Consider the following 16,978-nt stretch of genomic DNA (forward strand, 5'->3'; position numbering starts at 1 on the left):
TCTTTTCTATGTGCATCACATCAAGGTTATGCCTAATAAGATTTGTCTTCCAGTAAGGCAAGTCCCAAAATATACTTCTTTTCTTCCAACCACAACCACTATTCTTTGAGATTCTTGCATTTATCGCATCAGAACCAAGTTCTGTGACTTTCATGAGCCCCAAATCTTCAATCTCCCTAAGTATTTGTAAACCCGATTGTTCAGTTGATACAACTTTATGTACAGTTTGGCCCTTCTTGAACCATTTTTTGTTCCTTCGCCACGGATGATCCGATGGTAAGAACTTTCTATGATTGTCAAACCATGAGACCTTTCTACCATTGGGTAGTGAAAAAGCATCTGAGTCTTCCTTGCAATAAGGACAAGCTAATTTTCCTGCTGTACTCCAACCCGACAACATTGAGTACGCTGGAAAATCACTTATTGTCCATATCAATGCAACTTTCATTTGAAAATTATTCTTACTTGAAACATCATATGTTTGGACTCCCTCCTCCCACAATTCTTTTAACTCATGAATGAGGGGTTGCAAGAAGACATCAACTTTTTGTTTTGGGTTTTTTGGACCAGGAATAATCACAGATAAAAACATGTAATCATCCTTCATGCACATCCAGGGTGGCAAATTATATGGCGTAACTATCACAGGCCAAGAATAATATGGTCTGCCTGATTGACCAAACGGTTGAAACCCATCAGTAGACAAACCCAATCTAACATTTCTTACTTCGGATGCAAAACATGGATATGCCTGATCAAAATGCTTCCAAGCAGGAGCGTCTGAGGGATGACGCATGAAACCATCCCTTTCATGCTCAGAATGCCATCTCATATGCTTTGCAGTAGCATTAGATGCATACAACCTTTGCAGATGCGGAGTCAAAGGAAATTAAGACATCTGCTTATAAGGAATATTAGTCTGCTGCTTGGAACGTCGATGTTTTGATCTCTTGAATCGAGGGTGAGCACAAAACTTGCAATTGACAAGTTCACTATCTTCACGCCAATAAATCATACAGCTATTTTTGCAACAGTCAATCTTCTCTACCGGCAAATCCAATCCTCGCATTAGCTTTTTGGTACTATAGAAGCTATCTGTCATTATGTTGTCAGTTGGCATCAATTCTGATAGAAATTGACATAACTCATCATACAACCTTTCAGAAAAATGATGTTCTGCCTTTAGAACGACAGATAATTGTGAATGTCTGTGTGGGTTTCCCGCCCAAATTTCCTGTTCTGACGCTTTGAGAAAATCATAAAGATGTTGTGCTGTTGGATTTGGGTCTTCTTCCAAGTTGCCATCATAAGAAGGCCCAACAACATCAAAAACCATAGACCAAAATGCATTATCAGACTGAGAATTCACAGTTTCACCCAAAGCTTCTCCTAGATGATCATTAAGCACGCTTGGATATGGATAACTTTCTCCATGGTGATACCAACAGTAATAACCCGGTACAAAGCCGAAAGTCCCAAGATGTGACATGACTGTAAACTCATCCAAAATGTTTTTATTGCGACACTTACGATGATTACAAGGACATCTTAACTTTCCACCATCCATGCATTGTGGATGTCTTTTAGCAAATGCAACGAAGTCCTCAACCCCATCAATAAACCTAGGATTTATAAATCCATCTTCCAATATTCTATCATACATCCACTCACGATTAGAATTATTCATATTGTGCTGTCTGACACAAAGACAAATACATGTTAGAGCTTAAATGATGATAAGTTGTTTCTGGCCGAAAAGGAAAATAATTTCACAAGATCCAAATATAATAAGAAAAGTCACAAGTTTTCTATTTAAATGAAAGCACTTTCAACGATTATATGTGTTAGCATGCAATAAAAGTTCCAACCAAAGCAAAAATACAAGGCCAATATGGAAATAAGGATTACCATTCACTATATAAATACGAAAAATACTTGAAATTGCGTACTTTTTTTTTATCTTTTCACTAGGAATATGCTTGACTTTTGCTTAAATGTTGAAGAACCTGATCCAAAAAAAGATAATAATAAAACCAAACATAATGGAAATAAGCATAGTGCATCCATACCACAATATTCACAAAATTCCAGTCTTTTCCAGACATTAAAAAAAACGCAGAAAAGGAATTCAACAGAAGTTTAACAATAAAGCAAAATGAGAACTGAGAAGACTGCGTATAATGGAAACCAATATAATGCATTCACACCAGAAAATATGAATAAAGTACAACCCATTTTCTACTCACACGACATAAACATCAAAATAATTGCAGTAAATGAGTTGAACATATGTTGATAAACTAAATATCAACAAAACTAAGCACAAACCCAACAAGCATTAGCTAAAGAACAAAAATGGTAGAAACCCAAATGAATAAAACACTAAATAATGAACCAAAAAGCTTAAAAATTACTTCAAACCCACTTCAGTAAAGGACCCAATTTAATAGTTTGATCAAGACCAAAGACCAATTTTAGCCTAAATCAGAGTTTTTTTAACTTAGATTAGAGGACCTAACAACAAAACCCAAAAATTATTCACTTTAGAAAACTTATTCAAGAAGAATGGATACAAATTGGAGTAAGAGTTAAAAGACCCAAAAGTTATTCATTATAGATGAACTAAACGGATGAAGTGAACAGAGAAAATACAAACCTGTGAAGTCTAGAAGTGTTGAAAATTCGCCATTGTTGCTTTGAAAGAGAAAATCACCATTGTTGTTTTGAAGGAGAAAAATAAATTCCTTTTTAGAGAGTTCTGCGGAAGTGAGAGAAAAAATAAAAGACTATCCATGTACGATAAAGGGGTTTGGGGTGGGAAAAACGAAAATATTGCGGGAAAATTAAAAAGTTGACCAAATTTTTCTTAAATTGTATCAGAAAAGATGTCAAGAACTAATTGTGACCGAAAATAGTTTGTCACAAAGTTAAGGATTTACTATTTTACGAAAAAGGGCCAAAATTGCCCCTGAACTTTGGGAAAGAGTTCATCCATACTCTTCGTTATACTTTAGGGTCAATTATACCCTTACTGTTATACTATGGGGTCAATTATACCCTTATGTCTAAGAGCTGCCACGTGGCATCATCCCAGCCCTTCAAAATTATTTTCCCCTCAAATAATTTTTTACCCACTAAAATAACCCAACCCGACCCGACTCGATTTTTTTTTTCCAACCAAAGTGATACGGACCCAACCCATTACCCCTTGGTTGGAAAAAAGAAAATCGGGTCGGGTCGGGTTATTTTAGTGGGTAAAAAATTATTTGAGGGCAAAAATAATTTTGAAGGGCTAGGATGATGCCACGTGGCAACTGTTAGACATAAGGATATAATTGACCCCATAGTATAACGGTAAGGGTATAATTGATCCTAAAGTATAACGAAAGGTATGAATGAACTATTTCCCAAAGTTCAGGGGTAATTTTGGCCCTTTTCCGACTATTTTATTATATTTTTACATTTTGTGACGGAAAGAATAATCTGTCACAAATTTAGTGACGGACTTGTGACAACATGTTGTCACATATTTTCATTTCTATAACTTTGTGACGGAAATTTTTTTGTCACAAAAATTATATTAAATATTTGTTACAATTCCGTCACAAATCCATCACTATCAGAATTTTTATAGAAAAAAATAAATAAAAAATTTCGTCTAGATAAGGTTAATTTGTCACAAATCCGTCAAAATTCCGTGACAATTTGTGACGGACTCATCCATCTCAAAAATTCCGTCACAATTTTGACATTTTCTTGTAGTGAACACCACCACCACCACTATTAAAAACTGCGCTTTTCTGTATCCTGTGCTCGATCCTCGTGATCTACGAGGATTTGAGGTGCTTTCGGTGTACCATCCAACCGATGAGGTGGTTAATTCTGCTAGCATCTAAGCTGCTAGCATGTGTGTTTTTAATTAATGGTCTGATTTATGAGTTGATTATTATATGATGTCCCTCATAGATAGATCTGGAGTACTATCATTTCTGTTTTTTTTTTTTTTTGTTGTTAGTAGTACTTTCTTGTATCCCCCTAACTGTTTGATCGCCTAGCTAATCAAGTGTGTCCCATTTGGGTGTCCCTTTGTCTCAACTTCAAGAAAAAGACATGACCCTATGAGGCCATCGGAGCCGCCACTACCACCGTCACTATTATTATCATCTCCATCTTCAAACTCGAAAAAAACCTTAAGGTTCTAGCTCTTCAGATCTGAACTCCATATGCTTCATGTATTAATGGTTTTTGGTGGTGGTTCGGTATTTTTTTTTGTGGTGGTTCGGTATTGTTTTTGGTGGTGGTTTTTGGTGGTGGTTCGGTATTGTTTTTGGAGTGGAGGAGGACAATGGTGGATCGAAGAAAGGCAGCGGAGGAAGGAGGAGGTTTTTTCCAGTTTGTTGTGGTGGTTCGGTAGGGTTTTTGGAGTGAAGTAGGATGGTGGATCGGAAAAAAGGCGGCGGAGGAAGGAGGAGGGTTTTTCCAGTTGTTGTGGTGGTTCGGTAAAGTTTGTGGTTGTGGTGTTTCAGTATATTTCTGTATATTTCAGTATATTTCGCTATATTTCAATATACTGTTTCAGTATATTTCAGTGTACTGTTTCAGTATATTTCACTATATTTCAATGTATTTCTAATTTACGACACAGTTTTCTGATACATTTCATTGTATTCCATTGTATAGACGCATACTGCAATTTTATATTTCTTAAACAATCAACCATATTTCATTGTATTCGAGTGTATATTTTTCTGTATTTGGAAGTATTTCTAAAAGTTTGGAATGGATTAATTTGGAGAGAGAAACGTGGGTTGTTATGGAACTTCAGTCGTTCTGTGATACATGGTTGACTTAATTTGACTTACCATTTAAAATGAAAGAAGAGAATATGTTCTATAAATACAGCCTATGTTTACTCTGCCAAACTTTGTATTTTAGTGTATTTCAAAAACACGAAATACAACCGAATACAACAAAAACCAGTAAAAAAATTTTGAATGGAGTAATTTTGATATAGAGACGTTAGGTGTAGTGGAACCTCATGAGGTTTGCATGAATCATGGAACCATTAATACAAATTACCATATAATTTGAAAAAGATTTTTATTGCCATAAATATAGCCTTTTTTTATTCAACAGTCACGCTGTATTTCACTGTATTTCGCTATATTTCACTGTATTTCAAAAACGCGAGATACAACTGACATACAGCCAAAAGCAGTTATGAATTGTAAATCTTCAACTTATAGTTATAGCTTATTAGAAGCTGTTAAAAGGTACTTATTTGTGTAAGTTTTACATAAATTAAACCCACGAGCATTAAACAACAAATATGATATAAAATTAATCTCATAATTAATGCTGGGATATACCAGCTAATACCGTGTACCAAACGACCCATTAGGAAAAAATAAGTTTGGGCCAAACAGGTACTAGCGGAATACAGATTCCTTATAAAGTTAATAGATATAGTAAAGAATTTAACCATTGCAGTAACATCTTACTAATATCCAAAACTGCCAGCTTTGCATGCAATGACTCTTATCAAATCTCTCTCTGACACACACACAGAGAGCAGCATAACAACTAGCAAGAGATGGAGATGAAGAACCTTTGAGAGTGAGTTGGATTTTTTTTTTTTTTTTTTGCTTTGTAAAGTAAGTTTTCTGTAGCAGCAATGACTGCAAAAATACAAAAAACCAAAACGAACTCTTATTCTTTGTAACAGCCACAAATTATCCTTTTTTCTCTTTCCTTTTCCTTTTCAAGAATTGGGTTTTAGTCATTTTCTTCAAACATTGTATTTTCTCAAATCTTTTACTGAATAGAAGAGAAAAAAAAAGAATCTTTCTTTAATTCAGTAAACTTAGTATTTGGGAGAATTAAGTTACTGTTATTACTAATCATGAAAGGGTTGAAGTTACCAAATTGGTTTGCTTTCTTCTGTGGCTGATATTGATTGAGTTGACCCCACTTGAGAATTTTGATTACATTTAAGAATACAAGTTAGTAATTAAAAAGAAAAAAAAATCAAATCTTTATTGGATATATACACTGTGTTCTTGAACTGTTTCATTTCCAATTTTGGCTTAAGGTGATTTTTGGCCTGAAAGAAACAGTAGTTCTTGGAATTTATTTGAGAGATGGCTTCAGTGATGGAAATTGATGAAGAAAATAATAATGAAAATAAAGGAGGGATGTGGGATTTAGAGCAAAAACTTGATCAGCCTATGGATGAGGAAGCTGGAAGGCTAAGAAATATGTATAGAGAAAAGGTAAGTTTGTACCTTTCTTTTTTCTGTGCATGAATTGATTCATCAGAAATGTCAAAGATACTTTTCTTTTTCTTTTTCTTTTTTGTTTGGACCATTTATTTATGTTTTCTTTACTTCTTTAGTGTTTCTTTTTCCTTTTTCCTTTTTTCTTTTTCTTTTAGAGGGGTCAAATCACTGCTGGATTAATTTGATTAATTGAACTTTAGATGTTAGTACTCAATAAGCTTTTGGATGGTTTGTTACATACTTGATTTTAATGCATGAATAATTTGCAGTCTCATAAAATATGTATGTAAAGAATTACATGAATTAGTTTATCTGTACTAGATGATTGGGTAGCTATTCCATTATACCTAGAGGAGATTTTAGATTGATAACAAATATCTGTGTGTGTGTCTGACAGTGGTGGTGGTGTTGGTTCACAAATACAATGTATGCATATGTAGTTAGGGGTCGTTTGGTTGTTGGTTAGAGTTATGCAGATATTAGTAATGTAGGGATTGGTTATGCAAGGTTTAGTTATTCATGTATTAATTATTCCATCTTCTATCTTGCATCAAATAATACATAGATTCCCTCATAACTTATGCATGTATTAGTTATGCGAGATTGTAAGTAGGTAACAAACACCGTACTTGATGTACTGAATTTTATACATAGCAACTAAAATGCTACCAAACGTGATATTAGTTATGCTGGTTTTAATACATGACTAGTTCACCTCTTAACCAGCAACCAAATGACCCCTCAGTCATGTATGCACTTGTTTAATTCATCTTTATGAACGCAATAGCCATGAATGATCAAAAGCAGATAATTGATATTGTACATCATCTGCAAACTTCATACTTGCATTTCTTCGAACGTGGTTATGAACCGGTGCTTGTTTGTAATTCCGTTGATCACAAAAATGAGTGACTTATGAACCATTTTAGTTCTGCTCATTGTTTAGCGAGTTGTCTGATTCACTTGTCTTAATTCAGAAATTCTCGACATTGTTGTTATTGCGGCTTGCTTATCAGAGTCTTGGAGTGGTGTATGGAGACCTTGGAACATCTCCCTTGTATGTCTACAATAATACATTTCCCCATGGAATCGAGGATACAGAAGATGTCATTGGAGCACTCTCATTAATTATATACTCTCTTACGCTTATCCCTCTCCTCAAGTATGTTTTCATAGTATGTAGAGCAAACGACAATGGCCAAGGTAAGCTGATTTTGCACTAAAAGTAAATCATCTGATTAATATATTGATACCTCATACCTCTGCATGCATGTCCTATAAAATTCTCCTTCGGGCAATTTAGTTTATGTGATTTGTTTCACAAAGCAATTCAAATATGGTTTTAAAATTTGTTTTGACAAGCAAAATGGTCATTTCTCCTTAAGTAATTTTGGTGATGGTGATGCTTCTCAGTTCCCACTCCTTTTCTTTTTAGTATCCATTGTAAGTAATGTTTCCATACTCTTCCTCTCCCCATTCATTTTCATGTCACCTAAGTTGGTATATGACAACAATCCACCTGTACTTACCTTCAGAAAGACTCCATTTTTTGCTTCACATAGATAGAATTAAGTGGAAAGAACTTCAAGAATGCTAGAGCATGACTGATATTCTCATTCGAGCATGACTGGTATTCTCATTCCCATCGCTTAAGTTTTCTGAATCTACAATAAATTTATACTGAAGTGGATGAGTTTTATACTATTTTGAGTAAATAGAAAGTTAATCAACAAAAAAGAAGACTTCTGATCTTGTTAGAGATTATACCCTACAGAAACACACCACATTCCAGGCACGCATTCTAACCTTGTCCACCATACCACTACCAGCAACAGCATAGTATCTGTCCATCCTTCTTGTCACCATAATCACAATATTTAATAGTTTAAACTCATTAGCAAAGATGTGGAAACACAGTGTTTCCCAAACCGCTCGAACAGTTTCTTGCCATCTGCCTCAATGCGACGAACAATATAAAGACAACTTAGTATGAGTCTTAGCCACTCAATACTACTTACATGCAACCCTGAAATTTCATCTCACGCCTCTCAAAATAAGGCACCATTGCTGAATTCTAAGGAGGTATAATAAGATTCATAACAAGAAATATGACACTTGATTATCTGTTCTAGAACTGTAATTAATAAAGTGGGTTAGCTATTGTTAACCTGGTACACCACAGCACATTTGTTCAGTCACTGCATCATTGAAGCATTCGAACTGCGCAATCGACAAATATCGATTTGTCGAGAAGGAAAAGGCTGTCTAGCATCCTGAAAGCAGTCTGCCCAATTCTTTTGTTTTAGTAACCAAGAAATCTCCGAGGCCAAGTTGTCACAATTCGAAACACGCTGGATAATGGGCCCGCTCCTCTACCTTTCTCCACTTAAATAGCATGCTTTTGTTTGTGGCAAAGCTCGTACTCGGGACGCGCGCCTAACCCACATATCACGCTCTGCGCTCTTACCGCTAGACCAAGCTTAGTCTAATTGGAGATATGAGCAGTCTATCCAGTTCTTTTGCCCTCAGCTTAGTCTAATTGGAGATGTTTCATCACAAGGATTTGTCTCTTGACGTCCTCTCAAATTAAAATGTTAAATGTGAACCGAATCTTCGAAAGTATGTGCCCTCTATTGCCACCAAATGATACCTTAAAACAACAAAGAGTACAAGTAAGAATCCAACTATGTTGGGGTGCTAAGCAACCATGCCTCCTAGATTGCATTATGTAGTCTTTGGTCTGCCTATCATTATCCATTAGGCTGACGCTAATCCTCCATTATACAAGAGAACCCGTACTGATACTGAATGGTCCATCAATAAGCTATTAAGCTATAAGTAGCTCATATTGCTATAAGGACAGAGTGGAACAATATGAAATAAGACAAAAGAGAGTTTATCTTTCATCAACATTAATGCCTTTGCTTAATGTTTTCTAGCTTGACAAAAATATGGGACTTGGATTGTTAATTTGATTATACTCAAAAATAACCTTCTTATGTGATTGTTTAGTAGATAGGAATGCTTTGCTGAATATTAATGCTATTTGTATGCACTGTTTTGTTTAGAAATTGTGGCTAGTTGTTTGCTGCAGTAAACCAATTCTCTAATTTGACAATATAGGCTTCACAAAGTAAAATTGAGCTTCATTTTCAAATCAAATGATAAGACTTTGTATGTGTTCATCAGATTTTGTCACATTTGGTTAAGGTAGTTACTGTCCATTTCTCTATGTTTTGATGAATTCCTCATTGTTGTGTAACTATAGTGAAACAAGAGATACATTTCTGATAATTACTTGGTATCTTATCAGTTATCTAATTGTAGCTGCTCTCTGCCAGAATCATCAGCTACACGTTCCTAATGCAAGAACTAGATAAATTAAAGAAGCACCGATATAAGTATTTTATGATGCACTAGGGTGGAAGAACTGAATTTACCATTTTCAGGTGGGACTTTTGCTCTTTATTCATTACTCTGTCGACATGCTAAGATAAATACAATTCCGAACCAACACCGAACTGATGAGGAGCTGACAACTTATAGTCGTACAACATTCCATGAGCATTCATTTGCTGCGAAAACAAAAAGATGGTTGGAGGCATATCCATTCAGGAAGAATGCACTTCTTATCCTTGTAGTTGTTGGCACCTGCATGGTAATCGGTGATGGAATTCTCACTCCTGCCATATCAGGTACACTAGTTTGAAGTTCATCTTATACTTGTCAGCTGTTACTGACTAAGTTGAAGTTCTTCATTAATTATCAAGTGAAGAACTCTACCTGATAACATTTCTCTTAGAAAACAATCTTATTAGCTGGTGTTAGATAAAACTCGATGATTAGAAACGACAATTGAATACATTTCTAGTAAGATTTTGTTTACTACCTGCTGATAGTTTTATTGTTGTTAGATGTTGAGTTCTCCCACATCAGTGGGATAAGTGGTCCTTGGTCTCCTTACATGGCTTGGGAAATCCTTCTCCCTTTGAGCTAGCTTTTGGGGTTGAGTTAGGGCCAAGATCCATTATTTACATTAGATTATATTGTTGACTATTTCTTAATCTTGCATTTTAATGATTAACAAAAAGTACTTTAGTTGCACTCGATAGAACCCTCTATTGCTAGCGTTGTACGTTTCCAGTAGCTATTCCCTTGTACATCCAAAGGTTCCAGTAGCTATTCCCTTGTACATCCAAACTCACCATTTGATGATGAAAATGCCATTTAAGTTGCCAAGAATCTAAATTATATGCTTCCCGATATCCATTTGTTTCCTCAAGCTTTTTTGAAATAGAATTTACATATTCAGAAAGTACATATATTGACAATTTAAATATTTAGACATATTCTTTAAAAAAAATTCCTCCATCTCAATTATGTGACGATCTTTGACTGGACAAGGAGTTTATGAGAGAAGAAAGATTTTTGAAACTTGCGGTCTTAAACATTCCATGAGATTTCTGTGGCAGTTCAAGCATGCCATTAAGGGTAAAATATGAAGTTTAAAGTTAAATTGTTTCCATATAAATTTGACATTCTTGCAATAGTGCCAATAAAATGGAACAGAGGGAGCAATAATTAAAGAAACAATTGTTTAATTCTCTAAATAGTGATAGTGTCATATGAAGCGGGACAAAGAGGCTATATACGTTTGTTGTTGCTTCTCCGGAAAAGCTTAATTTGAAGTTGTTAGTAGTACAAAATCCAAAGTTAAAAGGAGGGCTTCTCGTGGGAAGTGATTCTTGCTAGCACGGATGCTGAGGGCATGATAGGTTTTGAGGCATGTTGTGACCTAATGGGGGGCAGGAGTGTGGACGGATATAATGATATGGATTCGAGGACTTTTCAACTCATCAGGTCCACAGTTGGTAATTATAAGCATATCTCATTCTGGCTCGATGTATTTTTGGAAGAGAGGGGGGGGTTAACAAGGAAGAGTTCCAAGCTTATTTTCTATCATGGTCAATAAGCATGTCACAGTAGCCGAAACACTCAGAAAGAACAATAGACCAAAGTGTCCTGGGAAGTATCTTTGAGAAGACCCATCTCGGATTAGGAATGAGACGAGTTCAAGAGTTTCCTAACAAAGATCTATGGCCATCAGAGTTCATAGAATATGATAAAATGATGTTGAAAGGGGTAAACTATAGATGCTTTCGCAATAGAGGGAAGGAGGTTCGGATGGAAGTCAGTATAGAAGAAGAAAGCATCTAAGATAGTGATGATTTTCTCATGGTATTGACATGAAATGCATTCTCTCTTTGTTCCAGATGTTACTTTTGTGGTGAAGAGGGCGAGACGGTCATCTATTTTTACAATTTAGGATCACAATGCAGCTTTGGAGGATCTTTGTTAATCTTAGGGGCATTGTTTGGCTAATGCCAAATAGGATTACTAATCTACTCCATAGTTGGGAGGAGGCAGGAATAGGAGCCTCAGACAGAGATAGATGGAGGATTGTCCCAGCTTGCATTTGGTGGACAATATGGAAAGAGAGAAATTCAAGGTGCTTTGAAGACAGTAGTAGTGATGTAGAAAAGACCGAGCTGAATAGCATTAAACTATTTTGTTTTTGGTGCAAGCAGATTTACCTAGAGGAGACTCCATAATTGAAATCCTAGGCTCTTGTTAGATTTTCAGATTTTGGATCAGTTTTCTCACTTTTGCTGTAAATATGGCTTCAGTGCAAGCTATGCCCTGATTTAGGCCCCGTTTGTCCATAGATGCCAAAAAAAAAATTCACTTTTTTTTGGAATTTTGGAATTGGAGTTGGAGTTGGAGTTGTGTTTGGCCATAGTTTTTGAAATTGTACTTTTTGGTGAAATGTAGTTGTAAAAAAGTGAAACAAATTTGAAAAATAAGTTTTTTGAGTTTTTGGTATTCCGGAAGTTGTATTCGGAATTCTCATGGCCAAACGCTGATTCCGAAAAAAGTGAAAAAAAAATCCGGAATAAAGTGAATAATTCTTATGGCCAAACGGGGGCTTAGTCAATACACACCAATGTTACATTTTCAAAAAAAAAAAAAAAAAAGAGCATTTTTTTTATTTTAATAGGTAATTGCTTAACAGCAGATTACTAAGAGGAGATGATGTATGTTGAGTTGGTGTTGCATGTGTTAGTCACGTGGGAAAGACATGGACCACCTAGTACGGCATTGTAATTTTATTGCAGTTTATGGGCCTTACTATACTTTTATTTAATATAGCTTAGGTTACCTCTTAAACAGTGGGGAAATGCTAAGGCAAGTTCGAGGATTAGAAATAAAAGCAGCCTTTTTTGTGTGTATTTTAAGATTTTTTACTTCATTTGTGTTTTGGTGTAATGGAAAAATTCCTTTTTTTGTCGAACTAGTTGGATGGCATTTTGGAACTTCATGTCATGACTTTGTATGGGATGACACTTGTGTAGGTGTAATAATCAACTAAAAGATTTTTTATTTATCAAAGAAAAGTATACTTCTATTTTGCAACAAAATATTTATGCAGAATATATTTCTCAGTTCTTTCAGCTTCTGGTGGGATCAAGGTGGACCATCCGAAGATGAGTAATGGTACTACACTACCTTCCAAATACCTTTCTTTAGTGTCCTTGTTGATTTTGCTTACTTGTATTTCTTTAAGTTATTCATGACACTCTCACAAAGAAATTCATTTTTATGCTCGTTGCAGATGTAGTCGTGGTTGTTGCTGTCATTATATTAGTTGGTTTGTTTAGCTTACAGCATTATGGCACAGACAGAGTGGGTTGGCTGTTTGCTCCAATTGTGCTGCTTTGGTTTCTTTTAGTAGGAGGTATTGGTATCTTTAACATCTGGAAGTATGATAGCTCTGTTCTGCGGGCTTTTTCTCCTGTTTACATATATCGGTATTTTAGAAGGGGAAAAAGAGATGGTTGGACATCGCTGGGAGGGATCATGCTCAGCATTACAGGTTTTCTCCCTCTTTCCCATTTCCCTCTTTTCAAACATCTTTTATATGTGTTATTTGTCAATAGCTTATTAGAGCGCAAAGAGATGTGCTCCTACTTATAATTGCTTGGCTGGCAATTTCAGGAACGGAGGCACTTTTTGCTGATCTTGCTCATTTTCCACTGTCAGCGATACGGCTTGCTTTCACGGTTATTGTTTTCCCTTGCCTTCTTTTAGCTTATTCTGGACAAGCAGCATACCTCATGCAAAATAAGGATCACGTTGTTGATGCATTCTATCGATCTATTCCAGGTATTTCTTGCTCTCGAACGTTGATAATGTCAAAAGTGATTGTTTTTCCTTTTCAATCATGATAAAATGGATTAACATTGTGTTGACCCAAAAAGTCGTAATATCGAGAGCTCTGGTCTCTGAGAGCTGTGAGTGCAGATTGTAGTATCTTTTGCACAGTGCACATTCAGTAGACATTAAAGTAGCTTGTTACAACTTTATCTAATCATCGAGTTAGAGAACATATTCATTGGAGAGGAAATATAAGAGAAACAAAATGTGGGGTTGTCACGAGCAAGGTTGAGGCAGAAGAATGGTGATAGAGGAGAATCTGAAACTTGTTTTTCCTATAGGGACTCATCCAATTTCTTTTTAAATGATCTTTTACAAATATAGAATTCTTAAATTATGCACCAGTTACCTATTAAAGCTAAAAAGCAAACCTTCTCTTGTAATGGAAAATTAAGAGAGGAAGTTGTGCCTTGGGCCCAAAATTTATGGCTTATTGAAGGAACTATAGAGATTCCTTAGTGCCTTTTTTCCTTGAGAGTGGGCTTCTGATGATTGGTATTATGAGTTAGATAATGACCCTTATAGGTATGTTAATTGAGTCAACGGATTTGAACATCCCATTTTTTTCTTTCTAATGATTATCAGACACAGATGATTTTTTTTTTCCGTGTAACAAGACTTGAATACTATGAGTGAGGCTCGTCCACCGTTCTCCTATTTATTATTACTAACTTAACAAGCTCTAAGGATTCATTTTTCATGCGTTAGCTAGGACAGGATCTTTGAATATGGGGCGGTGGTTTGGCTCGGAAACATGTTCATAAATTCCTAAATAAGCTGATCATGTATCTCTGATATTGTTTGATCATTTACTATGTTAATAGTACAAACTGAGCCTCTTCTATTTACACACAAGTGTAACAAGTACTGATCAGGTTATACATCATGTTATAGTGTACAATCTCTATAACAGATTACCATTTCAGCCCTCCTTTGAAGAAAAAATAGGGAAACAAAGTAGATAAAGATATGGTAGTAGACTGGTAGTAAAAGGTGACATCAATTACTAAACTCGATCTTTTTTCGTGATGCAGAAAGCATATACTGGCCAGTTTTTATCATTGCAACTTTAGCTGCTATTGTTGCAAGTCAGGCGACCATATCTGCAACTTTTTCGATAATCAAGCAAGCTCTAGCACTTGGCTGTTTCCCGAGAGTAAAGGTTGTGCATACATCAAAGAAGTTCTTAGGGCAGATATATATTCCTGATATAAATTGGATTCTTATGGTTCTTTGCATTGCCGTTACTGCTGGATTTCAAAACCAAAGCCAAATTGGCAACGCTTATGGTGAGTTTTGCCTTGCATCTAATATTTCTTGATTCCTTTGGCGTTTTAAACATGCAAAGACAGATTCAAGTCTTGATAAGATTAAATTCCTGAAGGGACACTGCTCGAGTTATAAATCTATTTCAGTTTGTTTGTCTTCATTTATGGTCCTTATTAATGTTGTATAACTATTTCCGGCAATAGAGTTACATGCACTCGAGCAGATGCATGTTGATAATCTTCTTTATGGTGGTACTTAATCAGGTCATTGTAGATCACTTAAAGTTCTCCTCCTTGGTGCTGTCGCTGACATGTATGCTGAAGTTTTATGTTTATAAAATGAAGTCTGGAGTTCAATAATTGAATCCCACATAATAGAGTTTAGTACTAGCATGAGTTAATCAGTCGTCCATGGTTTAAGGTTCTTTTGTTTTCATTTGCATTTCAATTTAGAGGAGAGAAAGATGAAGTCTGTCTAATGGTTCAACAATAAAATGAAAGCAGCACATCAGTTTAAAGTTGTCCCAACAAAATCAAACCAGAAGGCGTGTCTTCTTGTAATTGGTTTCTTCATTACTGTTGACAACATATGAGAGCCTCACTTGTTGACATGGCATTTCTTGAACAGGCACAGCAGTTGTGATAGTCATGCTGGTGACGACATTGCTAATGACTTTGATAATGTTACTAGTTTGGCACTGCCATTGGGCTGTTGTCCTTCTCTTCACTGTCTTATCTCTGGTGGTTGAATGTACCTACTTCTCTGCAGTACTTTTTAAGATTGACCAGGGTGGTTGGGTTCCACTTGTGATTGCTGCAGCTTTTCTTCTCATCATGTATGTATGGCATTATGGAACAGTGAAACGTTATGAATTTGAGATGCATAGCAAGGTATCTATGGGATGGATTCTTGGGCTTGGCCCCAGTTTAGGGCTGGTACGTGTGCCAGGAATAGGACTCGTGTACACCGAGCTAGCTAGTGGAGTGCCTCACATCTTTTCTCATTTCATTACCAACCTACCTGCTATACACTCGGTTGTGGTATTTGTCTGTGTGAAGTACCTTCCTGTTTACACAGTTCCAGAAGATGAAAGATTCCTTGTGAAACGAATAGGACCGAAGAATTTCCACATGTTCCGGTGTGTTGCAAGGTATGGTTACAAAGACCTACATAAGAAGGATGATGACTTTGAGAAAAAGCTTTTTGATAATCTCTTTGTGTTTGTACGGCTGGATTCCATGATGGATGGCTGCTCAGACTCGGACGAGTACAGCTTATATGGACAGCAAACACAACAATCAAGAGATTATAATGGGAACTCATCTACTACAAATATTGAACTCAGTTACTCATCAATGGACTCGATAGCCCCTGTCAGATGTCATCCTCAGGGTAACAACACATTCACGTCATCAGGCCACGAGAGCAACCACACAGAAGTTGATGAATTGGAATTCTTAAATAGTTGTAGAGATGCTGGGGTTGTACACATACTTGGGAACACTGTAGTTAGAGCAAGAAGGGAATCCAGGTTTTATAAGAAACTTGCTATAGACTATATATATGCATTTCTTAGGAAAATATGCAGGGAAAATAGTGTTATCTTCAATGTACCTCATGAGAGCCTCTTGAATGTTGGACAGATCTTTTATGTGTAAATTATTTAGATGATCAATTCGAGATATTATGGACTTTGTTCAGATCTCACGCATCAAAGGATTATCGAATATGCATATAACTATCTTGATGATATCTTCTTACAATGATCAATATGTTCAGGTGTGGTAGATTGTAATTCAACAGTGGAAGCTTGCTTCAAGTGGTTAAAGATTTTATTGTGTTTGAATAAGTGGACAAATAGAACCATTAGATTCTATATATAGTTGATTCCAACTTTTATTGTGCCAACTATTTTATTATTGCTTCTTCAAAGATGGATGCACAGAAGTATTTGTACAACTGGTTGCATTAAACGTAAACAAAATACGCCTTAAAAAAAGTGAAATCCTAAAATATACTTGCCTCGATGGGAACATAAAAGACAGCCAGTTTCCTAATTCAAATAATCTCTTGTAAACATCCATTTGCATTGTGAACTGGTGAACAAAACCTTCTCCTAATTTGCTTATACAAGCTGATACAATGAATATACTTTG

The 16,978-nt window shown here is 35.8% G+C and overlaps 1 protein-coding gene across 1 annotated transcript; it reads left to right on the top strand.

Annotated features, from left to right (window-relative positions):
- Positions 1-5,464: 5,464 nt before the first annotated feature.
- Positions 5,465-16,563, top strand: LOC132606288 (potassium transporter 11). The gene is made up of 9 exons (XM_060319727.1): positions 5,465-5,616; positions 6,092-6,272; positions 7,256-7,481; positions 9,728-9,973; positions 12,783-12,833; positions 12,952-13,212; positions 13,335-13,502; positions 14,588-14,842; positions 15,450-16,563. Exons 2-9 carry the CDS (start codon positions 6,141-6,143, stop codon positions 16,478-16,480), a joined length of 2,370 nt encoding a protein of 789 aa, XP_060175710.1. The 5' UTR covers positions 5,465-5,616; positions 6,092-6,140; the 3' UTR covers positions 16,481-16,563.
- The last annotated feature ends 415 nt before the right edge of the window (positions 16,564-16,978 follow it).

The sequence above is a fragment of the Lycium barbarum genome, chromosome 8 (genome assembly GCF_019175385.1).
Source record: "Lycium barbarum isolate Lr01 chromosome 8, ASM1917538v2, whole genome shotgun sequence".
NCBI classification, from domain to species: Eukaryota; Viridiplantae; Streptophyta; class Magnoliopsida; order Solanales; family Solanaceae; genus Lycium; species Lycium barbarum.

Bases quoted from the DNA above. Each gene is read 5' to 3' on its own strand.
- LOC132606288 (XM_060319727.1), top strand. From the start codon at position 6,141: ATGGCTTCAGTGATGGAAATTGATGAAGAAAATAATAATGAAAATAAA. The intron at 6,273-7,255 runs GTAAGTTTGTAC...GTCTTAATTCAG, and splicing joins GAAATATGTATAGAGAAAAG to AAATTCTCGACATTGTTGTT. The intron at 12,834-12,951 runs GTACTACACTAC...TGCTCGTTGCAG, and splicing joins CCATCCGAAGATGAGTAATG to ATGTAGTCGTGGTTGTTGCT.